General features: G+C 46.7%; 1 protein-coding gene across 1 annotated transcript; it reads left to right on the forward strand.

Annotated features, from left to right (window-relative positions):
- Positions 1-5,571: 5,571 nt before the first annotated feature.
- Positions 5,572-23,421, forward strand: SAMHD1 (SAM and HD domain containing deoxynucleoside triphosphate triphosphohydrolase 1). The gene is made up of 16 exons (XM_088536023.1): positions 5,572-5,749; positions 5,823-5,889; positions 10,723-10,795; positions 11,593-11,753; positions 12,539-12,654; positions 13,244-13,314; positions 14,360-14,515; positions 16,410-16,510; positions 16,619-16,727; positions 16,906-16,997; positions 18,029-18,144; positions 18,877-19,016; positions 20,187-20,282; positions 21,525-21,629; positions 21,960-22,097; positions 23,106-23,421. Exons 1-16 carry the CDS (start codon positions 5,572-5,574, stop codon positions 23,226-23,228), a joined length of 1,842 nt encoding a protein of 613 aa, XP_088392149.1. The 3' UTR covers positions 23,229-23,421.
- The last annotated feature ends 1,592 nt before the right edge of the window (positions 23,422-25,013 follow it).

Below are 25,013 nucleotides of genomic sequence, written 5' to 3' on the forward strand. Positions count from 1 at the left end.
CACTAGATTTAATGTAGACTTTTCTGCTTATTTCCTTTATTCAGTTTGAATATTTGGCCTCAGATCTTGAGATAAAAAGCGGAGGGGAAGCAACCTTGCCCTCTACATTTGCCCCTGCCTGCCCTTATACATGGGATGGGTATAGTCGTAATTCAGTGATAATTCACCAAGCCCACAGTGTTTGGGGCAGAAGGGGGATCTCGATTTTAGCCTTATGCAGAGTCTGTTGTTTCCACAGAGGGCAGCAGGCTCTCTGGGTGATCTGTGGTTAAGATCCGTCTTAACAACATAAGTCTTTCAGCAATATTGTATCATGAGAATACTCTGTTCTGGTATTTTCTGAAAATGTAGAAAAATAATGATGATAGAATTTTTACTAGTTGTCATGAGACATTATTTTTTTCGTTAGAAAAATCAATATGCAACAACTGAGTGCAGTTCAGGTTTTCTCGTATTAGATTTGGCCCTTTTTAGGTGCTAATAGAAAGAAGGGTTTTCTTGTTTTTTGACTTGCTAAATGACTAATGGCTTATGTGACAATTTTGTAACGGTTTAAAAGTGCCTTCACATGTAAATATGTATTTTATAATAAACACTTTAAAAAAATGTTTCAGCTTGTGTTGCTCAGTTTCCTGTGATAGTTTTTTAAATGGTGCCCTCTGTATTTTTAGTACTGTCTGATTCTTTTCTGCCCTCTTCAAGTTTGGATTTTTTTGCTTTGAATTCATTTTCTTTCATTTTGAATATTCATGTGATCTGTCCTGCACTTCTGCATTGTCTGTACCTCAGTCAGAGTATTTGGGAAGCAGAGGTGAGTAATAAATTCCCTGAAGTAATCAAAAACAGTGAGAATGCAAAAATCCTGCGGTGACGAGCGACCTGCCAACATGTGGGAGCAATGGCTCCAGCACAGTAAATATTAACCTCATTGTGAACTCATCATTCCTCAGCTTGCAGTGCTGCAGCCGAGTTGGGCAGAGTACTCATTAGGATTACCCCAATGCCAACTGTTTGGATGGATTTTTAAAAATCAATCTGGGATGTGTTCACATCTGTGCCAGTGGGCTTGAGGCTGTTTTTGTGTCTATAAATGTGCATAAAGCTGGCCTGCTGCCAGCGCTCTGGGTTTGTGCTCAGATCTTTATCAGGTTTTGTTGTGCACCTGTACTAGGAAGAAAGGAAAAAAATTTAAGAGGAGTGATTTGGCTGTACGGAAGTTCATTTTAATGACTCTGCAAGACAGATTTTGTGGCAAGGTTTCATTTTAAAAGACTGTTAAACACAGTTTCCATCAGAAATGATGATGAGGGGCATGGCTGTGAAAAGGTGGTTGGCTTTTCTCATCGGAAAGTTTGGCTTTTTCAGATGAGGCTGCCAGTGAGGTGAAAGCATTGCAGCTGGGCAGTGTAAGGTGAGAAATAGCTGCTTTACGCATGTCTTGAAACCCACAATCTATTAGGAATGTTATTCCTCTGCCACAGAGACTTTTCACTCATGCTCCATCTGCAGATCACCTCCTTTACTGCCTGAAGGGAGTTCAGCACTTCCACGTGCTCCACAGTTAACGGAAGGGTAAGTAAGGCTGCCGGGTACAACAAATCTAGCAATTTGTGTGTGTGTGTTTGTAACCCGCTATGTTAATATTAGGCTACCACATTCTAAGTTGAGTACTACGATATGGCCTCCAGAAAAACTGTGGTCAGAGTGCAGGTAAGCACTGTTGGGAACAGAAACTTCTTAAAATTTGGCTTCCTGTTAGTTGTTAAAAACAAAAGATTATTTCCTATCTTGTGACTCATGGTTGGGGTTTTGAATGCTATTGGTGGGGTGGTTCCCCCCCCACACACACACTTCTCCCTTCTTACTGACAATCAAGGAAAGTTGGGCTTGGCCCTGGAGCTGATGTATTTTTTTCTCTCTTCAGAACTGTATCACAAAGAGCTGCTTTGAAGGACCGGCAGTAGTTCCTGAAGTTACAAGACCTCGGCTGAAAGATGCTGGTGCTGTCCCTCATGTCTGAGTCTATCTCAAGGCCAAAGAAACTCAGTTTGTTGTAATATCCGCAGTTGCTAAGTGTGTGTCTCATCACCCAAGTAGCAGCCCTGAAAAAAGGGTATCTGGTGATGTTGCTTTGACTAATCATGCAGGTACCAAGCCCATGAAACTTCAGCTTCCTTGAGTGCTAAGAGTTTCAGAAGACTGGTGAGTCACGGAGATGGATTAGGTTGGTCCTTTCCAGCCTTTCTGTAGCCAGGGCTTCCAGCTGCCACTTCAGCCTTGCTGGGTCAAAGTGCTTGGCAGATCTGAGGGGCATGGGGGTCTCCCCTCTGCCTCACCTGAGGGTTAACACAGCTCAGGAACAGGGGACCTTTGGTTTAAGTGAGGCCAGGCCTCCCTGCACAAGAGTGCTCCCAAAGTCATGACTCCCAGTTACAGAAAATCAACTTTGAAAGAATTTGGTCCAAGTTAAGAGCTCCAGTGGGCATGGAGGGCTTAGCTGTGACCTCTTCTGTTCCTGGCAGTACCAAAGCTGTCACTCTGGCAGGCAGGCTCCAGTGCTTGTAGTGCTGCTTAATCAAATCCAGTAAAACCAGCAAAGGCTATTGGAAACACATTAAGAGGGGGAAAAAATAAAAGAACCTCTGCAAAAACAATTCCTCTTCCTTACTCTTTTTTTTTTTTTTTTTTTTTTTCCCTGCAAGGGCTTCCTTATGGAGTCATTTTAGGATTTTTTTGTCATCTTAAAACTGCCCTATATCAACATGCTGCCCATGCTACAAGAAGGAGGCTTGCTGTGTGGTTGGTTGGTGTAGCTGGAGGGAGTGAGGAGAGGTACCTCTACGAGCACCGTGGAGACAGGCTCTATGAAAACATCTTCCTCTCTCGTGCTTGGTTTCTATGCCCTGCCTGTCACAGGAGCAGTCCCTCTACTAGCAAGGATGGGCCTGGCAAGCCCTGAACCCTGGTACTGTGCTGCGTCTGAGTCCGGCGCTGTAACATCGACAGTTTCTCTCTTGATTCAGAGTGTCCTGCCATCTCCCTATTTTTTAGGCCGCTGGTGATGAGATCCTTCTTGGATTTCTTTGAGCATGCCAGAATTACTGGTGCTGTAGATATGATGCATGACTTTAAACCCCTTTCCATCCCCAGCAACCTCTCCGGGGAACATGCATCGATTGAGATACTCGGAATAGCACATTTCTTGACCCACTTAAAGGTAACGGAATGGGGAGCTGAAGCCTTTTTCTTTAAAAGGCTGAGCACTGGTGAAGTGTGGATGTCACCTCAGTGTGGGAGAGGGGCACTGGAAATGGTGTGAGGCTATTTGGTGTGTTTGCTTTCCTTGAGGGATCCAGTCTGTTCTTGTCCGCTGAGCTTTCTTCCAGGAAGAGGAATGTTTGTTCCTGAGTAGCTGGAACAACTGGCTCCTAAGCTGGTTGCTGCCTTTTTGGAAGCAAAGCCCTAAGGGAATATGAAAACCCTCAACTAGAAGAAGGGCTTTGGGCCTCAACAAGGCAGTGAGCATTAAGTACGCCTCTGTGACAACTGATGAGAAATGGAAAAACGTATGTATATATTGGTTTGTGACTGCTGTCACTGACATTTTCTACTACAAGAAAGCTACAACTTTGCTCCCTGTGAAGAACTGAAGAAAAGTCGAGAAAGGCTTTTTAAGCTGACCTTTTTCCCCTACCTTTTGTGGCTGTGACGTGTGCTGGGAATTTGTGACAAGATCACAGCAGCTGTAGGAAGTGCATGTAGCTGCTGAAGGAAAACTCTCCTCAGTCTTTCTCCTTTCTCCCTAAGAAGCCCGTGCAGCATCGCAATAAGCATGAATTCTTCAGGAGAGCATTTTAATGATGTCCTCTTGAAAGGAACAGACACTGCCCCTGTGTGTGCCCTGCAACCATCCCTTTGTGCCCGATACTGCAGAATTACAGAACTGGGATGGGACACGGAGATGTCTCATACACAAGGGCCCGGCCTTCCCTGGGCTGGCTCTGCTGGTGTCACTGACCAGCAGGGCAGAGGGTTGCCCAGGAGTAGAGCGGGGGCATCACAGTGTCGGGGCCCCTGGGAGCAGCAAGCAGGTCAGTGGCCTCCATCCAGCTGCTCAGAAAGCTGTGGTGAAACAAATACCTGTTAAATCAGAGACAGTGTGATGTGAGACTTATTCATGTCTGGCACATCCCTGAGAAGGCTGGTAGGGATGGGCTTAAGCAGCTCGTGGCTTGAGCTACTCACTGTGGTGCCACTATTTGGGAGCCCAAGTCTTAGGGCGCTTCTGAGGACTCCATAGAACATTAAAGGCCTCTTGTGGCAGAGTTGTTTTTTTGTGGATGTTGGGACACTTGCTGTGGAGACAGTAACAGAAAAAAAAATGGGATGTGCTTGTGTCTGTGTGTGCTTGTGTCTTGGTTTCACACTACTGCTGTCGTGACAGATACTGGGGCTGGAGACCATTCATTTTCGCTGCAGTTGTTGTTTTGGGGAATAGTGGATTGAGAAAGACAGTTTGGGTGTCTCCAGGAGTCTTGTTTGTAGGCTCAATGAGTTGGGGACAGTGGTGCTATGACACCATGAGTTTTGAGTGTACCTTGATGGAGGTAGTTTGCTGTAACTGAGCTGGGTTTGGGAGGGTGGGAGAGGTTTGCCGTGATCTATGGCAATGCCAGTTTCCAGTTATTGTCCAAATTCTTCATGGTACCTTGTTGCTCTGGTGGGTACTCTTTATCTCGCCCCAATGGCTCTATCTTCCCCTATTTTATGGGCCAAAGCTTTCATGTAAAAAATGATTGATTTCAGAGAGCAGGTTCCAAAGATAGATGCTAGCTGTAACCTTACTGTGGGTACCTGCCTGCTTCTCCTTTGCCTGCAGCAACACTGGGCTCAGTTAAACGCTCAAGGTGCCCAGGGCTGGGCACAGGACACGCTGGAGCAAGGGGCTTGCCAGATCCCTGGTTTCAGAGGGTGACGGGTCTCCGTGAGCATGTCTGAGGACAGCTTCTGTGAAGGGGGTGACGATTTGAGGTTTGGTGTGGTGCCTCCTCAGGGTGTTGTCAGGAGGGCGGTGGTGCCTAAGACCTGTGTCTCTTGGGGCCTTAGGGTCCTAGGGGCCTTTCCACATTTTTTTCTGCTGCTGCCCTCCATGTCCACTTGGGTGCTGGTCCGGTGCCTTTTCCCAAGGCTGCATCCAGGCTGCAGTAGGGAAGAAGCAGCCGGGCAGCTCCCAGGCTCACTTTGAAGAGGCTTGAGGGTGGTCGGGGGCAGAGGGCATTGGTGGTGTCACCATGAGGCTGTTTTGGGATGGGGGGGCCTGCGGTGGCCCTGAGGCCACTCCAGGCCTGTGTGGGGGTCAGCGGTGGCACCATGAGGCTGTTGGGGACAGGGTGGGGTCTGTGGCGGCCCCGGGGCTGTGCGGTGAATTGGCGCAGTCACCGTGCGGCTGTTTGCGGACAGGGGGTCTGCGCGCGCCGCGGGGGCGGGGCAGCGCCGGGCGCGCTGCGTCATGACGGCGCCGGGGCCCCGCGGGGGGCGGCGGCGGCTGCGCGTGCGCGCGGCGGCGGCGGGATGGGCAGCCCGGCCGGGGCGGCGGGCGGCTGGGGCGGGTCGCCCGCCAAGCGCGCGCGCTGCGGGGCGTTGGCCGAGGAGCCGTGCGACGACCCGCGCCTCTGGGACACCGAGCGCCTCTGCGAGCACCTGGCGCGCAGCGGCGCGGCCGAGCCCGGCCTGCTGCGCCGCCTCCGAGGTAGGCGCGCGGCGGCGGCGGGCGGGCGGGCGGGAGCCGCGGTGCGGCGCTCACCCCGCCCTTGTCCCCGCAGAGAGCCGCGTCACCGGCACCATGCTGCTGGAGCTGCCCGCCCGCGCCCTCGACACCGCCCGCGTCTGGTAAGAACCGCCGCCGCGGGGCCTGCCCGGCCCGCGCGGGGCCGGGGCGGGCGGGGGCGGCGCGAGGGGCGAGCCCGGCGCGGGGCCTCGTGAACTGATAAAAGTAAAACATGTATACACACAGACACACAAAACATATGTATATAAAATATGTATATATAAAATATTATATATTTTATGTATTTATATATTTTATATTTAATATATATATTTATATTATTTTATATAATATATATTCTATATATAGTGTGTGTATATATAGCATGTGTGCATATATATACAAGAGGTTCTGAAAATCTGAATGAAAATACCACAGGCAGCAAAATAACTTTTAAGCATGAATAGGGATGCTGTGGCCCAGGCTGGGGGTTTGCCGAGGCCTCTCGGCTCGGGCGCAGCCTGATTCCCGCCGTGCTGGAGCAAAGCGGATCTTGCTGTGGGCTCGGCTCGCGTGGCTCCCCAGAGCAGCTGCAGGGGCTTACAGCGTGTCCTGGGCCTTTAACCTTTGCTTGGGCTGCCGCAGCGCGGGGAGCGCGGAGCGTGCGGGCCACGGCGAGGGACCGCGTTCAACAGGTCTGTTACTGGGGCGCAGGGCTTGGTGCGCGCGGGAGCTCTCAAAGCACTGCTGCAGCAGTGGCAAAAACAAAACAGAAACTTATTTTGATGTAGCAGGAAGCAACGCAGATTTAATTGTTGTCTGCCAAGAACATAGGAAACTAGAAAGCTGATTTTAAAAGCTTTAGAGAATTGTTCTCACCAATATAAATGGTTGAATACCTTGCATTTTTTCAGGCAATAATCATACTTTCTTGCTCTTCAGAAGCAGAAGAGAAGCTAACTGTATCCCATGCTTCTAGATGTCTGAAATCTCCTTCTCGGCCCTACTAGGGCCTGACTTGCTCAGCTCTCCTGGGACGTAAGCCAATAGCCACCACACACCTCCAGGCACTTTTTGATCTCTGGATGCCTTTCCTTTGCTCCCTTGCTAACCTTGTTTTATGCTTTCTTCCAAATTTCTCTCAATGCCCCTCTGCTCTATACAATTTACTTGCTAATATTGTGGTTAGGAGATTTCAGGTGGGTTGAATTGTGGTTGCTTGGCAGACTTGCCCACATGCAGGGTTGGGAGAAGTTAAGATGTTGGCAGATGTCAGTATTTCCTTTAAAAGGGCATTTAGCCACCACTTAACCACGCGGGCAGATGGAAGTAAGGTAGGAACACGAGGAAGGTGGATAAAGTGTTTATTTTGGTGCCATAAGGAATTTATGTAATGGGAATAACGGAAGGGTGTGGGTGTGTTTTAATGGGTTACCAGATTTGGATTCCTTAGCAGCCAGACGAGCATTCAGTGGCCCCCGTTGGACAGTGGGGCTTGTTTTGACGCTTGTCAGAAGCTTGGAAGGCCACGTACTGTTAGCTGTGAATGCATCCAGCTGTGCCAGTGCTGCAAAAGGAGTGATCCTTGCTAAGGCCAGATGCCTGTGAGAGCTCTCAGTCGGATGCAGGGCGGATGGAGCTGAGGGTGCGGGACACGCTTGTGGATTTTCTTTTACGAGGCACTTCCTGACCCTGCAGCAGCTACCTCTGCGTGTGGCCTGGCGCCTGCCGATGCTCAGCCGGACCCGGAGCTCAGCACAGTGGCGATGCCGGACAGTGTCCGACCCCGGTCCCCCGGACAGGCCGCTCCTCATCGCGGCTCCGTGCTGGTGAGGACCCGTTTGCTCTCGCCGTCCCTGCCGGGCTCTGCTCCTGGCTCCTCTGCCACTGTGGAGCAGCCGGCCTTGTTGCCCCTCGTGCTCCTGCCTCCTCCTGCTTAACTGGTGAGAAATTGCTGCAGCTTTTTGCTTTTCAGGGTGAACTCTGGCTTGACTTTGCAGGAAAAATAGCAGTTAGCAGTTTTTTTTTTTTTTTTTTTTTTTCCCCAGTCCGTGCCTTCCTAGAGTGCTAATAAACAAAACTGCCTTCCCTTCCCACATGTCCCCTCCCAAAACAGATGTTTGCTCTTCTTCCTTGTCCGTGACATTTGAGTGACTATGGCCAAAGCAGGAAAATGCTGAGGAAGAAGGTGTCATTTTTGCCCTTTAAAAGTTAATGTTTGTTCTACTGGCCCAGCTGTTCAGGGAACTACATGTGCTGGGAAAATGAAGTAATGAGTTCAGATCTGTGCATCACCTTTCGGTGGGGGCATTCCGGTGACTCATGGGGTTTTCTCACTGTTCTCGTGTCTGAGGAAGGAGTAGGTGCTCATACCTTGTGCCGAGGATGCCCGTCTCGGCACGGCAGCGCTGACGCCGCGCGGTGTCATCCGGAGCCAGCTCTCCCAAGGGAGCTCAGGCTTCCTCGAGGCGGGAGTTGCTGAGACGTTGGCACGAACGCAAGGGGCTTCCCGGCGTCTCTGGTTGGGCCTTTCCTGCTGCTGGGTGACGAGTGTCGCCTCCAGTGCCCGTACCCGATCCAGCCCAGCCCAGGGAGTCTCCAGCACAGAGCACGGGTGTATCGTGCTGTCCCAAAAAATGTTGGCGCTGCTTTTTAAGTTATGCTAGAGGTGGTTTTCTGGAGCAAAAGTGTGCTCACCTGTGTGCTTTACGGACAACATTTGCATATATAGGTAGTCGTATAATATTATTGTAAGTAACTTAGAGCGAACGGAGAGGTGCTTCATTGTCATCCAGAAATGTCTTTGGATGTTGATTCTCCCTTTGCTAATGGCTTTACTTGGTTGAAAATGAAGTGATTGTGTCGTCCTGCCTCCTGCCCGAGGCCTCACTTGGTGCAATTGCTTTGTCACCATGGGCCTCTGGATTGATGGGGCCTGAGCGTAGCTGTTTCCTAGCATTTGGCAAAAATAATTGATTAATAAGTAGGATCAAAGTGGTGCTTGAGCAGCTAGGAAGCCCTTAACGTTTTGCAGTGGAGCACCTATCAAGGGGGTAGCTTGAGCCTGCGACAAAATGCTGTTTTGAAAGGGCCTGTGCCAGTGGTTTCCCATCCTTGTGGAAGTGCAATAGAAACGTGATTTTGGGAACTTCTCTTCAGGCTGCATCCTGGCAGTGTCCCCGCAGAGCTGTGTGGGATCCTGAGGGCTCTGTCCTCGAGTGCTTGCTGGCCTCCTGCCTGCGAAGCCCAGCTCCGATGCTCGGGTTTTGGGTGGGTGCAAGGGGTGCTTGTTCCCTCCGGGCCCTCGGCCGTGGCCCGCAGCACAGGCCCAGCCGCTGCCGCGCGCTTCTTGGCTCCCGTCCTGCAGAGCGGCTGTTCCTCCGGCGTTTCCCACCTTGCGGTGGGAAAGAGCAGGAGGTGCCCACATGCAGTCTATGAGTCTATGTGGCCTTTTTGCAGTTCACTTTCTCCTCCAGCTGGAATTCTGTGGCGTTGCGAGGTGAAGCTAGATGCTCGCGGACGGAGCGCAGCTGCTGGCGTGGCTCTGGGCACTGCTGGGCATTGCCTCGCTGCCTGCCGGGGAGTGCTAAACAAGTCCCAGCCTGCGTTGTGTCGCGTCGAGTTTGGATGTTCAGTATTTTAGAGTCTGCTGTAAGCCATCTCTCTGCTGTCCTCCAGACAGGGTTTTACACGTTAGATTTGTATTTTGAGGTTATCGGTATTTTTCAGTTTTAATTGTTTGAATAAGTAGAAGGCAGGCGGGTGGCTGGCACAGAGGGCCCTGGGCGCGGCTGCCCAGGGAGCTCCGCACATGCCGAGGCGGCGCCTCTCCTGTGGGGCAGCCCATATAGTCCCTCCCGTCGGGCAGATGAGGCTCAGGAAGCCCTTGCCCTTCCTGTGCGTGCGGAGATAGGTATTGAGAAACTCCTGGGTTTTGCAGAAGGATTCCTCAGTTTCTCCCAGCACCAGAGCTTGTTCTCCAAGCCTAGCGCAGAGCTGAAGGGAGGGCTCGTGCAGGGGAGTCCTCCTCTGTCTCTGCTTTCAGCAGCTTTTGGTTACTTGGTAGATACGGAGCCCTTTCAGGAGCTACCTGGTAAGTAGGGTAGTAACCTACTCTTGGGGTTTGTAACCTAGTGCAGGTGGAGCCGCTTGGGGTGCAGAGTACACAACATTGCTGTGTGTGAGCAGCCCCTGCGACGCTCCTGGCCTTGGAGCCTCGCGGGGGCAGCTGGGGACCCGGAGCCACCGTGAGCAGTAACCCAGGAGCTCTCGAGTTGGGGATGCTCACTTTGAAAAGACAAAAGCTCAGCAGCTCACATCTGATATGGATGTAATCTTGCGGGCTGTAAGTTATTAAACTCTTTAGCCAAATAGTTAATGTGTTAACAAATTGTGCTCACTCATGGTGTAGTGTTTGCTCTTGTACTGTGCAAGTGAAACCATTTTGCTTCAGGACGAAGCTTGAAGATGGTAACAGAAGTGAGTGCAATGGACTGTCTCATCTCCCCTCGCACGCTGGTCCCGCTGGAGCTCTGGGGCTTCAGCCTCTTGAAAGCTCCGAGCACATCGCTGAGGAAGACCCTAACGTCACAAGCGATGACGAGGTGCCGTGTGAGCCGTGAGAGTCGGCTCTCCGCAGAGTCGGGACATCTTTCCTCCTGCAGTGCTTCAGCCTGTGGAGCTGAAGTTCTGTTATATAAAACTCAGATTGTTTTAGTGAAATGAAGGTTTTATATTTTTTTAAATGCAGAATTGATTAACTTTGGAATAAATGTTTAAAAATGTTGCTTGTTTGGGGTTGTCACCTGTCAGTTTGAGGAGTTTCTCAACCTGAACATGGCAGTTATTGGGACACTGTCTGTAATCTTTCAGATATGTTTAAAGGACTTATTCCACATGTGACCCTTCCTAAAAGGATTTGACTTTAATGATTAAAGTGTGCATTTTTCTACTAGCCTCCCAGCTGAGAGATTGAAGGTGCTGGCGTGCCTGACCCAGCTGCAGCAGCAGCACGCGGACATCATGAAGGTAACAGTTATGTGTTAATTTACTTGAGGGAAAGGCTAGACACTGGGTGTATCCTTAGCATTCTGCACTTCTGTTAGTACCCTCTCAGTTAAAGGACTTTGAATAGAGAGACTGCCAAAAGAATCTCATTTTCTTCAGTATTTTGCCAAGTTATGTTTATCCTGAAATGATTTTATCTTTTGTTTTTATGCAGTGATTAAATATGTTTATGTTTATCTTCTTTAATGAGTCGCTGTAGTTACTAAGATTTTTTTTTTTTTTCAAAATGTGTGCTTGGAGGTAGGTGGTCTAGCAGTACTTCACTTTCCAGCTGTGGTTATCTTGGGTTTTATCTTTTATTTTACAAAAGAAAAAAAAAAGAAAAAAGAAAAGACTGGCATCATAATTTCTACTCTGCAAATTTTGCCTTGATTTTCTTAAAAAATGCAAGCGCTGAGAAACTCAGCAATTATTAGGTATCTCAGACGTGTTGTGATAGCCTGCTTGCTCTGATGGAAATGGTAGATGTTGCCATTAAAGTATCAGAATTAAACAGACACAGATGTATCTTTGGAGGTCTGTACAGATTCCTCCTCCTCTGAAATGCCAAGCTGTATCTTTTTAGATGCCACACTGTAGTGGTTCTCAAAGACAAGGCATTATCTAGGGCAGACTGGATGCGGCCAGTCTGTAGGAGAAGAGAAAAAAGCCCCTTTCTCCAAATAACCGCCCCTCACAGACATGCTTTATCTTGGCGCTGCTTCTCTGAAAAGTCACCTTTCACACGCTGGTTTGGTCGTTGTTTGACTCTCCTGTAGGTTTTTAACGATCCGATCCACGGGCACATTGAAATCCACCCTCTTCTCGTGCGCATCATTGACACTCCGCAGTTCCAGCGCCTCCGATACATCAAGCAGCTGGGTGGCACCTACTTTGTGTTTCCAGGAGCCTCTCACAACCGCTTTGAGCACTCCTTGGGGTAAGGGGGTGTCCTGCCACGTGCATGTCTCTTGCATTTTCATTTTCGTGAGATGGATTCTCCTGTGTGAAGACAGCTCTGCGGTGTGTTCTGTCCTGTGAATGTTCCTCTCTGTCCTGTGTAACTGAGTGTTGACTGTTCTTAGAGCTCTTTGATAGAGCAAAACCATGAAGTCTGCTGGTTGGATCACTGTTAGATTTCTTCTCCCACCTTCTTCTCTTTTTGCGAGGAATGATGTTAATCAGAGGCTGTGAATGCTCTATGCTCTTCCTGCTCTAAACTGAGATGCCAAGTTTGCCATAAATTACTTCTTGGATGTGTTTAACCTGCGTACATATATTACCCTGTAGACATGAAACAGATTTTGGCTGTAATGTTTACATTTGTGCTTATGTTTGTCTTATGCAATACACTAGAGTTCATAGTCTGACTATTTGTCATCTAAGCTAAACAGAAACAGATTGTGGATATTGGGATTTCCAAAGGTTTTCTTTAAAAAGGCATCGTCACTTAAATCGTTCATGATCAGCAGAGGAGCTGAGTAAGCCACAGTTTATACCTTTTTTTAAAAGGTGTGTGTTCCTGTGTGCAGAGAAATTCTCCTAGTCAATTTTAGAATAGGAGTGGAATTTACATCCTCATACAGGTCAGGGTGTGAATTAGTTGTGTGCCACCTGTTAAACCAGGGCTGTGACTTCAATTGGCAAAAAAGAATTGGTGAATTACTCACTCTCTCCTCAGCCTGTGATACAATTGCCTGAACTCGTTGTTTTTCGCTGCAACAGGGTAGGCCACCTAGCAGGGTGTCTGGTTCGTGCACTGAAGGAAAGACAGCCAGAACTGGATATAACCCAACGAGACATCCTCTGTGTTCAAATTGCTGGCCTTTGCCACGATTTGGGTAAGCCATGCTTGTTCTCTTGCTGTCCTTTGAAAAGATGGCCCTGAGTTCAGAATGTAAGATGTGTTTCTGGCTGCTCAATGCATGGCCATGCTCTGCCACAGGATTTGCCTACTTCTGCTTAGTCTGGAGCTGCTCTCTATATAGGCAAGTGCACTCGGTAAATCTGCGGGCCACTTAGCTGCTCTTTCATGTCCTTCCTTTGTGGTGCTTTGACTTCTTCTCTCTGGCTAAAATGTCATCATCTTTCTACAGTACCTTCAGCCCTCTTAAAACCTCCGGTAACATCTATGAGAAGTCAGTGGCCGCTTCAGCACTTTCCATGATGATTTTGTAAAACTGACTGTCTCTTTCTGAGCTGGCATTGTGTAATCAATGTACCTCATGCTAGCAGAGCGTTTGCTCGTGGCGTAGGTAATGGAACTCTGTATTCCGAGTGAGGTACTGGTTAGGATGTTGCATGAGTGAAGTGTGCTGGCTGGAGCTGGATCTTGCTAGCTGGTAGCGTAAGCCAGGTGCTTAACTTGCTCCAAGTAGCTTTCCTGATGAGCATGTCTTGGATTAAACCTATATAATCTTTATTTTTAAGGCCATGGCCCGTTTTCACATATGTTTGATGGAAGATTTATTCCACTCGTTCGCCCAGATTTGAAGTGGAAGGTAGGCATTTCGCTTTTCAGATATAAAGAGAATTCTTATTTTTATTTATTTATATTTTTAAGGGGAGAATAATTCATACTGTGAGCACATCATGATCATCTAGTCTTTTCTTACTGCCTCATTTTGATGTAATTAAACAAAGTTGTTTCCTAATCCTGTGGAGATTTCCCTGTTGTTGAATGGGAATGTTCATTTCCAAGTTATTTGGGGGATTCCAACGTGCTCCTTAGTGTTGGCAGATGTAACCTTTCTGGGAAGCAGAAGTGGGGTGCAGTTAAGCAGGACATACATTTGTCACCAGTATCTCCTTCTTGAACGTGAAAATGCTCTTTGAACTCCCTGCATCATGTATTGAGACCTTCTATTTGGGTCAGCGTGTCCTGTTTCTGCAAACATCTCACTGAGCGACATAGAAAAGAAACAAAAAGCCTCAGGTTTAACAGTGCCACTGGCACAGTTTTGAAAGGGCAGAATTCATTAGGCAAAATGCATTGACCTTTTTAAACCAGCACCACAGTTTAATACATTAGTAGCTTTGCTCAGAATATGTTTTACAGATGCAAAATATCATTCTGTAACTTTTTTGGTTTCAATTTGGAGATTTCAATTTAAAGTCCAGATACCTAATGCAGTGACTAGAATGCAAACATTTGGACTATCAAGGGTTGTTTGCTTTGAACAGAATCCCTTCCAGACCTCTGCGAGCAAGTTAATTCTAAACAAAATCAGCTGAGTAAACTTATTAATCTACCACATGGCAAAGTTGGTTGTCTTTTAAATATATTTTTAATAAACAAAAGAGTTAAAAATTTTTACAGCTCTATGGTGAAAATTTCTGGCTTTGGAGACTGTGGACAGGGTGTTAGTTCTATTGGGGTAGATGCAAAATGAACAATCAGGCAAGTGCTACACTTTGATGTGTCCGGGCACGTGTGCTATGGCAGGCAGTGCCACTCGGTGCTTTTGGGGAGGAAGTTTTTGACTCTTTAGCAAAGAGCTGATGAAGAAGGAACTTTGTAAAACAGCATTAGCATGTTTTTAACAGCATGAAAGTGCCTCTGTTGAGATGTTTGAACACCTCATCACTTCCAACAAACTAGAAAAAGTAATGGAATATTACGGTCTTGTCCTGGAAGAAGATATGAACTTTATCAAGGAACAAATAGGAGGGCCTATAGATGAAAACACTCGTGAGAAATCGGTGAGTCAGTGTACTACTTTTGTGGATATTCCTATAAATGCCTTAGATTTTACTGAAGAGGATTTTTCTTTCTTTCTTTTATTGGTGGGATACCCTCAAGAGGTGTAGTGCTTTTTCTTAGTGAAGCTACTCTAAGTTATGCACTCGCATCGTCCTCTGAATCTCTTGCCTCACAATCTTAAGATTAGTCTTTAAAAAAATGCTATTTGTAGTAAGCTTATGTTACTGTAACTAGATTGGTGAAACTGAATTCTTAATAGGTATCTTAGATGACCAGATAAGGGGAAATCAAACCTGTTTACTGAAGGGCTGAAGGTGGTGCTGATGGTAGATCTTGCGAAGACAAGCTGGGCACAGTTTAGAGTAACGAGCTGAGAATTAATTAAGAGACTGAGATGAGGCAGGGAGCAGTGCAGAGCATCGGCCAAGCTCCCGGGCAGGAGCGGGGCCCGGGGCAGGAGCAGGGCCCCACCAGCTTTGGAGGTGGTAACAAAACATCTGGCTTTATTGCAGTAGGAAACACAGAGGGAGGATAAGAGCTGAAGAGATGTGTTGACTCGAGGTGGTGGAGAAGAGATCCTAATTAATTCTCTATGAAACAATTCAAAGTCCTCTCTCTTCTCACTTTCTAGCTGTTGTCATCTCTTCAAGAACACCCATTCAGTTCCTACCAAGTTAAAGGCCTCCTCAATGGGAGGCCTCTGTCATGATAATCTGGTCCTAATCAGAGTTTGCTGTTGTTCTGAAGATTAGCACAGTGGCACCAGCGTGTCAGTCCTTGCTTTCTGCTGCGGTAGTGTTGTGCTCCTGTGTGCTTTGCGAGCCTGATAGAACAGAGGGAGGTTAGCACAACACTAAGGCAGTTTGAGGTCTTGTGGAAGAGGATGTTTATTTACAAAGTCCCTGTGTTGATGTCCCTGTCCTATGCTCCTTCGCTCCCGTTCACTCACACTTGCTGCTTCAGCGCTGGACACGTGTGCCCAGGTAGTCTGGGTGTGTTGGACCCAGGGGGCTGTTGAGTCCTGGTTATGTCCCTGGGGCTGCTCCTGCCTGGAGACAACGAACCAGACTCTGCACACCTCAGGTAGCCTAAGGTGCTCCTTCACCTCCGAACTGTGCTGCTGCCCCAGGCGATGGGCCAACTGGTTTCCCTTTATCCTGGGATAAAAGGAATGGTCCGCATGGTGCGTGGAGACTCTGGTGCCCTCCTCCCGGTGCTGGCCACCACATCTTCCCTCCCCTCGTTTGTGCCGTGGTTTCACCGGCGCACAGGCTGCTCTGCTGCCGGGTCTGCGCCGGGATGTCACCAGGCCACAGGCGCCTGCCCACGGCGTAAAGGACTGGCTCTTCGTTTCCAAAGCTGGGAGATTTGTTGCTGTTCTGGGAACACCGAGCAGGAGCAGAGAGCTGTGTGAGCAGTGCAGGAGGCTCCTCAGAACAGAGACCCGGTGCCGGATTCCCAAGCTGCTTCACGGCAGCGTTGCGTGATGGAGGCGAGTTTACGTGTGTGGGAGGTTAATGGCTGTTGTGCAAGTTGTATTTTACAACAGTTTGGAAACTAATTTTCTGTGTGACTCATGGCTGATTTGGTCTTTGCTCGAGGGGTAGAAGTTTAAGCAGCTGGCTGTGCAGTTTCTGTTTCAAATAGTTTTAAAATAATTATTTTTATAGATTCTAGAAAGTTGTCTTATTAAACTTTAGTTCTGAATTTCTTGCACCCAGATAGCTTCAAAAGTGCTGCTCTTTTTGTTTTCTTTGGTAATTCGGTGTTGGTTGTCTATCATTGGCAAAATCAAAATGTATTCCTGCTATCTTTTTTAAAAAAAGTTTTGATATTGTTTGTGGGTTTTAATTCATTATTGTTTCTGATTTTTCTTGACTCTCTTGCTATTAGTGGCCCTACATTGGTCGACCAAAGGAGAAAAGTTTCCTTTATGAGATAGTAGCGAACAAAAAAAATGGCATTGATGTTGACAAGTGGGATTATTTTGCAAGGTACAAACTTTATGGATTCTGTTTTTTATTAAATTCCTACTGTAGCACTGCTACTGTGTTTATCAGAAATATGATCTCATCGTTAAATACTCTGTGGAATGTTTTTAGGGATTGCCATCACCTAGGAATCCAGAACAATTTTGATTATAAACGGTTACTGAAATTCACGCGGGTCTGTGACGTGAACAGCCAGAAGCTCATCTGCACCCGGGACAAGGTGAGCGGCACGTGGGCCAGGGAGGCTCGGCGCCGCCTCGGAAGAGGAGGAAGCTGCTGCCGCCCTGCTAAATTCCGAATAATGCCTGTCCTGGTGCATGCTGCAAATGGAAGAAGTCAGTTCATTTGCTTCCTTGACAACTGAAATGTGAAAGGTAATTATTATTTTTTTTTCCTAGGAAGTTGGAAACTTGTACGATATGTTCCACACACGGAATTGCCTGCACCGGCGTGCGTACCAGCATAAGGTTGGCAACATCGTTGAAATAATGCAAGTATTATGCTTTCTTCTTATTGCATGGACTTTATTTGAAATTATTGATCCTGTGTATGCAGTTTGAATAATCACATAATCCATAAGCTGTAATATGCAATAAAAGCCACTGGGCTGTTCAGCTGGAGCTTTGTTGTGGCAACATTCAGCAGGGGAGTATTGTGGAGGCTGTAAATAATACAAGGGGCTGATAACATCATTCCACGTGAAAACCAAGTAGAGATAAGTTGCTAAAATCCTGAGGAAACACTTTGCCAGGATGTACTTATGCTGGTGTGATTGCTGACAATGGAAGTTTAAATTGCAGATAGAGATTGTCAGCTCAGTTCGATAGAGCAAGATTACTAGTAGACTAAAGCAAGGAGCGAGTCGCCCAGCCAGGATCTGCATGTCTATGTCTATGCAGTGCCACATGAGCAGCTGGTTAGGACCTGCTCAGTTGGCTGCCTGCATTTGCACCTCTCTTGTGGCTTCCCTGCAGCATTGCTGCAGAAAGGCCAGCACCCCACAGGGTGTTTTGCATCGTGAACTTGGCTGCTGAGTAATAATCTGTTAAGCTTAGAAAAAAAGGAATACAGGAGATGGCACAGTACAGGAATTGTTCATGGCACAGACTTTCATTCTGTAGTCTTTGAGTCATGGTTTAGTGATTTCTTCAAAACAGTCAGGTGTACTCAGGCTGAAAATCTTAAGGGGTGGTTCAGACCTAGGTGTGAAGAGAGAATCATCAAAGAAATGCTGATGTTGACTTACTGCGATTGTAGCAGCCTGTGCGGATCTCTGTGGATCTGCTTTCAGTAAGTGGAAAGATTCTCTACTGAAATGTGCAATGAGACGTGGAGATGGGAGGTCCTGCAGGGTGCTTGGGTTCTGCTGTGTGCTTCAACAAGAGTTTTATTTATTGTCTTGTTTCTGTAATGTACTGCGTCGTTTCTGACTCTTAAACAATAAGATCCTTCAAAACGAAACTTTCCTCAAAACTTTCTGTCTTAACTTAATTTTAAGTCTTAACTTAACTGTCAATCCAGGATTACAGAGGCCTTACAAAAAGCAGACCCGTTTTTTAAAATTGAAGGCTCTAAAGGAAGACCCTACCGAATTTCTACAGCCATGGAGGACATGGAAGCCTACACCAAGCTAACGGGTACGGTGCTCAGGAATCCTTTGTCCTCCAGTGAAGGAACAGGAGGACCTGTTGGAGTGGGGAGTGTTTTTGTGGTTCACGCAGCAGGGCGGGCGCAGGGCAGAGGCGGCTGGCGCGGGATACGCTGGGCTCCAAGCACAGGCTCAGCGCACACCTGTGCTGCCTGTGGGACACAGGAACGGCCGCCTGACAGCGGTGGTTCCTCGAGGAGAGCCAGAAATACCTCGGTGCCCCTGAAACCGCATCAAAGCGAGCTGTCTGGGGGTGGGGGGAACCACAGCGCCCGCGTCGCTGTCATGCGGGAGCGGAGCCGGCCGCTCTGATTGCAGCACCCGAAGCCAGGGCTGGTCTTGAGGTTCAGCAAAAGGTTTTGTTTGTTTGCAAAACGTCACCCTTGTCCCTGAATCTGCTCGTGCTGGGGATGTTCTGCCAAACAGACTGGCTAAATGGCAACACCAAGCAAACTCCGGAGAAATAATGTAACTTTTAAGCATGAGAACTGAGTTTTTCAGCCCAAAACTGTTATAAATCAGCCAAGAGCATTGTCTAAGTGGCATTTTAGTTGTCAGACTAGCGTGTTGGGTCATTTTCTGACAGTACAGTTTTCTGATAGTTTCTGAACCATGTGCTTTTCTTGTTTATTTAATCATTGGCCATTGCTGTGTGTTCTTGTCTGGTTGCTGTGATACTGGAGTTGGTCACATTTAACAAAAATCAACACCCCTTTGGCAGATCACATCTACTTGGAGATCCTGCACTCCAGCTGTCCAGAGCTGGCTGAGGCACGAGAAATTTTGCGTAAAATCGAGCGACGTGAATTATACAAGTTTTTAGGAGACACTCATCCAGAAAAGGAGAAGGAAATTGCAAAGGTAATCTCAATTACTGGAAGATCAGAATTCCTTTTCTTTAAAAACAGTCTCTAAGTAGCTTTTGGGGGGTTGGGTTTTTTTTTATTGTTTTCTTTCTTTTCCTTAATTGCCATTCCAAAAACAGTGTTAAAAGCTCTTTTGCAATCTTAACATAGCCAAACCACTGAATATGTTTAAAAAAAAAAATGGGAAGAGTCTTTTATACAGGCAAGCAGAAGAATGATGAGAGGTGGGCACTCACAAATAGTTTGTGGCAGAAATATTTTCAGAAACATCCTGTTCTCTTGAAGGGGGAAAAAAAAAGTACAATATTGTATAAAATGCTGTTACAGCACAGTGTTTGGGAAGACTGTTGCTTTTGTCATGTTTATTGTATGGCAGAACAAGGAAAATTTGATGATATTTTTGCTTTGAATCGGAATTTGTGCACTTTCGTGACTGAGAACAAACCTCAATCTGAGTATTAATTTCTCAGTTTATTGGTGATATGATCTATCCTTGACATAAGCTTGCATATTTTTCCAGTGTTTTCCTTTCAAAATATTCCTCAAAATTTGGTTTAACTGCTGATATGTCTATTGTGTTACTTCAAGATTCTGTACTAGAGCTGATATTGCTTTTAATGGTTCAGCTTTTCTAGTAATGTGCTACAAAAGTGCCTTTAGTAGTCATTTGACAACCTCAAAATTTCAGCGCTGAGGTGGCTTTTTTTTCCATGCTGAATTTCTTTTTTTTTCTTTTTTTTTTTTTTTTCCCTTTTTTAGAACAAGGCTAGAGAAGGACTATTAAATATTTTTATTTTTCTCCTCATCTTGTTTGGAGGGAGGGCTGGCTTGGGTTCTTCATCTTGGCTGCAGGAATGTTAAGAGATGGCACAACTTCTTTTGTAATGGGGAGCAGGGGAGAGAAAGTATCGAGGAAGAAAGAATAAATGTTCAGGCAAATGCCAGCACAGCCGGCATGAAAAGGTTGGACATTGGATTGCAAAGCTTCTCTCCTTCTGGGGAGGAATTTAGGACAGATGCCCAAATGTGGGGAGTTTACAGTCCTGCTCTTTTCCAAGTTTCACCTTTAAACGGCTCCTTGCTGAGTTGCGAGGAAGCGAGTCCTTAGGCTGAGCACCGTGTGCGCTTGGCCACGCGCGTAACCCGAGTCGCTGTCTCCTTCCAGGAGGAATACAGTGGCCTGTCAGCAGAAATCGCCGATTCCAGACCTGAGAAGAATCCTCCGCTGGTGCAGCCAAAGGCTGAGGACTTCATAGTGGATGTGAGCATCTCCCAGGGCTAGCTGAGAGTAAAAGCCCTTCAGTCACAGAAGCCTTTCTATGCTGCAGGGAACGTCTCTAATGTTTCCAGTTCTAAGTGTGTGCTGTGTGTGTGTGGGTGGTTTCTTTTTTCCCTCATTTGTTGTTTGTTTGCTTTTAACGTTACCTCCTCGCTTGGGCAGCCAGAGCAGCGTGTTCCAGTGCTGGAAGTGGAGGCGGCGCAGGGGGAGCCTCCCCTCTTCTCCTTGGTGCTGCTTTGCAGCCGAGGGCTGGGCGCAGGGCCTGGCCGTGAGGCTCTGCACAGGTCGAAGGCTTTGGACATCTTCCCAAGACATTGTCCTCGGACAGGCCCTGCTCCTGGGGATTGGGTGGGACATGTTCTCCTAAGACTGTCTTCTTGCTGAAAAGGAAAGGGAAAACCTTTGTTTTTTTAGTATAGAGATGTTCAAGGACACAATCGAGGACGCGTGCTCTGGGTATGTTTTTGAAGGCCAGGCAACTGTGGGCCTAAATTGTAACATATTGGACGGTTGCTTCCAAACTTGTGGTGTTCCATGCCTGAGCACAAACCTGTTTCCAGGTTTGTGTCTTGTACAGAAAGCATTTTGGTGCCACAGCTCAGTACCCCCCTGGCGCTGGGAAGGAGTCTATAACAGAGCACTGTGCGAGTAGCCTGTAGCTTAACCCCTTTTCTCCATCAATTCTGGGAAGAGCTAATGAACGGCTTTGTAGCAACTACCCATCACTTCTGAACTCCTTGTTTGGGTGAAACTACAGCAGCTCATGCGGGTAGCTGCCCTCGTCTCATGTAACCCCAGGTCATGGAGAGGTGGGTTCTTCTCCCTGCTGATTGTGAAAACGTGGGTATAAATTGTGTTGTCTTCCACCTCGTGTTCAAAAACTGAAGCTCTGCTGCTGCCTCAGTGTGTAGCAGGATTCAGGAAGGCTGAGCTGTCAGGGAGCAGCACGTTCCTGTGGTGGAAGTCGGAGTGTTTCAGAGTGCAGCCGAGTGCTAGTTGATGCAGATGTGCTGTCCCCTTGGCAGTTTCAGGGAGACCTATGGTGGAAAAAAAGACTTTAAAAGCAGTATCAGATTTCTTTCAACTAAATAAACATTTGCTAATTGCAGTTGTATTTGGTTACTGTCATCTACAGATGTATAATACCTATCTTTATATATTTATTGTACCAAAATTAAGGATGAACACTAACAGATAACCATTTTATTTCTTTATTGATACAAGATTATCAATATGGATTATGGAATGGAAGAACAGAACCCCATTGATAAAGTTCTCTTCTACTGCAAAGCTGATCCTACCAAGGCAGTGAGGATCAGTAAAGAACAGGTAGTCTTTATTTTCCTCAGCTGCCCTCTGAAGGGCACCTTTCTTTACAGTTTGGGATCACCTTTGTGTGTGGGAGCTCTTACGGTAGCGTTAGAACTATCCGGAGATGGATGGGTGGGCGTTACAGGTGAGCAGTGTTTACTTTCTACAGACTTGGGAGTCGTGCAGAAACAGAATTCGTTTGGGTAGAAAGCCCATGACTTCGAGTGGGATATTTCTTCATGCTTTCAATTTGTATTTAGATGAACAAATTGAAGTTCAGTGGACTCTAGATTTCAAGAAAGACTAAAACTTCTTTTTTTTCTCTCTCTCTTTTTTTTTTTTGCAAAGGTCTCGAAGCTTTTACCTGAGACTTTTGCAGAGCAGGTTATTCGGGTTTATTGCAAAAATCAGGATCCAGATACTGTTTCAGCTGCAAAACAGTATTTTATTCAGTGGTGTATAAGGAGGGATTTCACTAAACCACAGGTAACCGTCACACTTAGCAACATTTCACCCTGATCTATAAACTTGCTATTTCATTGGATGTCTTGGGATTTGGCCTTGTCTTTGGCAGAGTTGCTTCTCAATAACTTCCCAGTATGCTTCCCATATGGTTGTTATGTTATATATGGTGGCCAGTATATATGGTTTGTATTGTGGCTCACATCTAGGCATGCTTTGATTTCACTGGAACTGATTTGATTACATTGATTGAAGTAAATGATTTGAAAAGTCTTGCTTTACAACTACGTTAGTGTCCACATAAACATTCACTAGTTCATTGGTGCAAGTTGCCTCATGCAGAGGTTTAAATCATCAGAGACTGAAACATCTGATAGGTCGGATGAGTTTGTCCCATTGCTTTGCCAGCCTCGGAGGGGTGTCCTGCTCTCTGTGGGAGCAAGGAGGAAAGTGGGGAGAAATTCCGTATGGGAACTGAAGTCTTTAACTTGCTTTAACAAATGCGCTGTGAGCACTTTGTGAGTCGTGCACGTGTGTCTGTTCCACTGCGTACGATCATATCCCGACCTTGGCATCTTGGTTTTCCAGAGATACCTGCAAGTCTCTCTGGGAGGAAGAGCTACATTTCCTGAAATGCAAATCCAGGGGGTAGCCCAGTGTTCCCCTCTGCTGCGCCTGTGGCTGCAGGCACGAACCACTTGTCTTGGGGCTCATTCCTACACGGACAGTGGCAGTGTCTGTCCCTTGGGCACAGGTGGCTTGGGAAGGGTGTGTTTTACGGACGGGTGGCAAGGGCCCTTCTCTGCCTGTAGCTCCCACGTGTCGTCACGGGTGGAAGGGTTTCCCTACCACACATTGCCATTGCCTGCAGCCCTTCCCATTTCTGGGAAGCGGCGTCCCCAAGCAGCATTGATGTACTCTGCTACTAGGAGCCTGGATTTATTTCTTCTGTCAAGTCTGACACTAGGTTTCTTGGGTTAGAAAGCAAAAGAGAATGTACCATTGTTAATTTTTTCTGACTTTTAATAATAGGATTGTGATGTGGTTGCCCCTCATCTAACTCCAATGAAGAAAAGCTGGAATAATATTCAAGAGGATGAATGCAGAACTGCTGCAGAACCCAGCTGCAAGCAAAGGCTGTCTTTTGATAAGTAACTCTCTTCCTTTTGCACTATTCAGTCTCCGTCAGAAGATGGGTAGTCCTGAGTAGCAACTTCAGAGCTACTGTGATGGACTGTTAAAAATCCCCAAGGCGATGCAGTAATGCATTTGGCAAGACAGCATATGCCCAGTTTGTTTTAATGACGACACTTAAACTAAGTGCGTATGGACTTTTCAGAAAGTAGCAAACAGTCTGTTGTTGCAGAAAACAAACTCAGTTATCTTTTTTTGGAATGTATCAACACTTTGTAGCAAGAGAAACTTAAACAGATTGAAAATCACCGTAATTAAAAGAAGTACTGAAGAGGCATTTCCACTTCTGACAGCGATCCCTTCCTGAGGTGGCGGTGGTGTGGATGAACAGGAGAGGCTCCCGCTCTGCAGTGCCTGGAGAAGGGGGTCTGGGTGTTTGTGGGAACACAGGGAGGTGTCAGCACTTGGAAAGAGCCATAGGTGCCTCTTCATGAACAATAAACCCAACTTCCTTTAATAATAAAAAGTTAGGGGTGAGGGGAAGACGTTTAAATAACCAAAGATTTCTTTTCTGATATTAAAAAGAGTGAAGAAGATGCAGCCCTCTTGCTATAAAAGCAACTACATTTTTATGGAAGAAGCAATGCATTTCAGCAACAGCATTTTGTTGTTTTTATAGTGTGTTTTTGATACATTGAATGTTTTATTTTTACTGCTACGCTGAACTACAAAAACTCAGGTTCTTGCAGCCTTTCCCCGTTTCATACTTTGTGGGTGCTGTTCCTGCGTCTTCTGTTTCCCCCTCTTCCTTGTAGAATTAGGAGGGTTCTTAGTTTCCACCCAGTGTTACCAGTGTGAATGTTGCTAAATGACGGCTCAGTTGCAAAAGTAAAGGAGGAAGACCCTGTTTCTCTTGCTCAGGTTTCAAATGTTCTTTTTAAAAAAAGCTCACTAAAATGAAAACTAAAAATGCCAAACAGTGTGTTCTGCAGTGCTGAGAAATTGGAGTTTTAGACTAAGTTTTTAAACTGCGTTAAAAAAAAAAAAAAAAAAGTTCAGCATTTGATTTTTTTTTCCATATCTTTTTACATTTCCTTGCCGTTTTTTTCTGCCAGTTCACGTCCAGCAGAGGTAGAGAATGAGTTCTGAACTACTTGTTCAGATTTAATTGGATTAAAATAATAAAAAACCCCACTCCCCCTTGTTTTGCGTTCTGCTGCTTTCTCCTGAGCTTGTGTCCCTGTCCCCAGAGCGCTGTGCAGCCGCTGCTGCTCCTGTTGGGTGGTGTTTTGCACCTCCCGGGTCCTGTGTCACTCCTGCTGCGAGGTGTGTGAGCTCTTTACAGCTTAGATGAAACAACCTGTGCTTCAGCAAATACCATCAGTGAGGGAAGGAAGGAGTTAACCTCCTGTGGCTACAGCAAATCAAGTACTTACTCGTTCAGAATAACGCAGTTTTCCTGTGGTTTGTTTCCTATTGTTCTGAAGCTGTTCTAAAAGGTGCACTTTATGTTTGGGAAAAGCTTTCTGCTCACGTTAACCATGTGTTTTGGAAACCTGTACATAAATATATCAGATGTTAACTTCTGAGACATGACATTTCTTTTTCTCAAACATGCTAATCTGAGCCTACCTGGACTAAAAATAAATTTCCAAGCAATGATTTTCATATTCTCGTAATGAAGGCAGTGTGGGAGGTGCGTGAGGAGGCTGTGTCCTGCCGCTAGCTGGAGCCGTGCGGCAGCGCCGCGGCCAGGCCCTTCGCAGCGGGGAAAGGAGCAGCACCCCGAGCTCTGGCCAGAGGCTT

This window comes from Tinamus guttatus, unplaced genomic scaffold (assembly GCF_059628265.1).
Source record: "Tinamus guttatus ecotype Peru unplaced genomic scaffold, ASM5962826v1 Tinamus_guttatus_pri_ptg000650l, whole genome shotgun sequence".
Classification (NCBI taxonomy): domain Eukaryota; kingdom Metazoa; phylum Chordata; class Aves; order Tinamiformes; family Tinamidae; genus Tinamus; species Tinamus guttatus.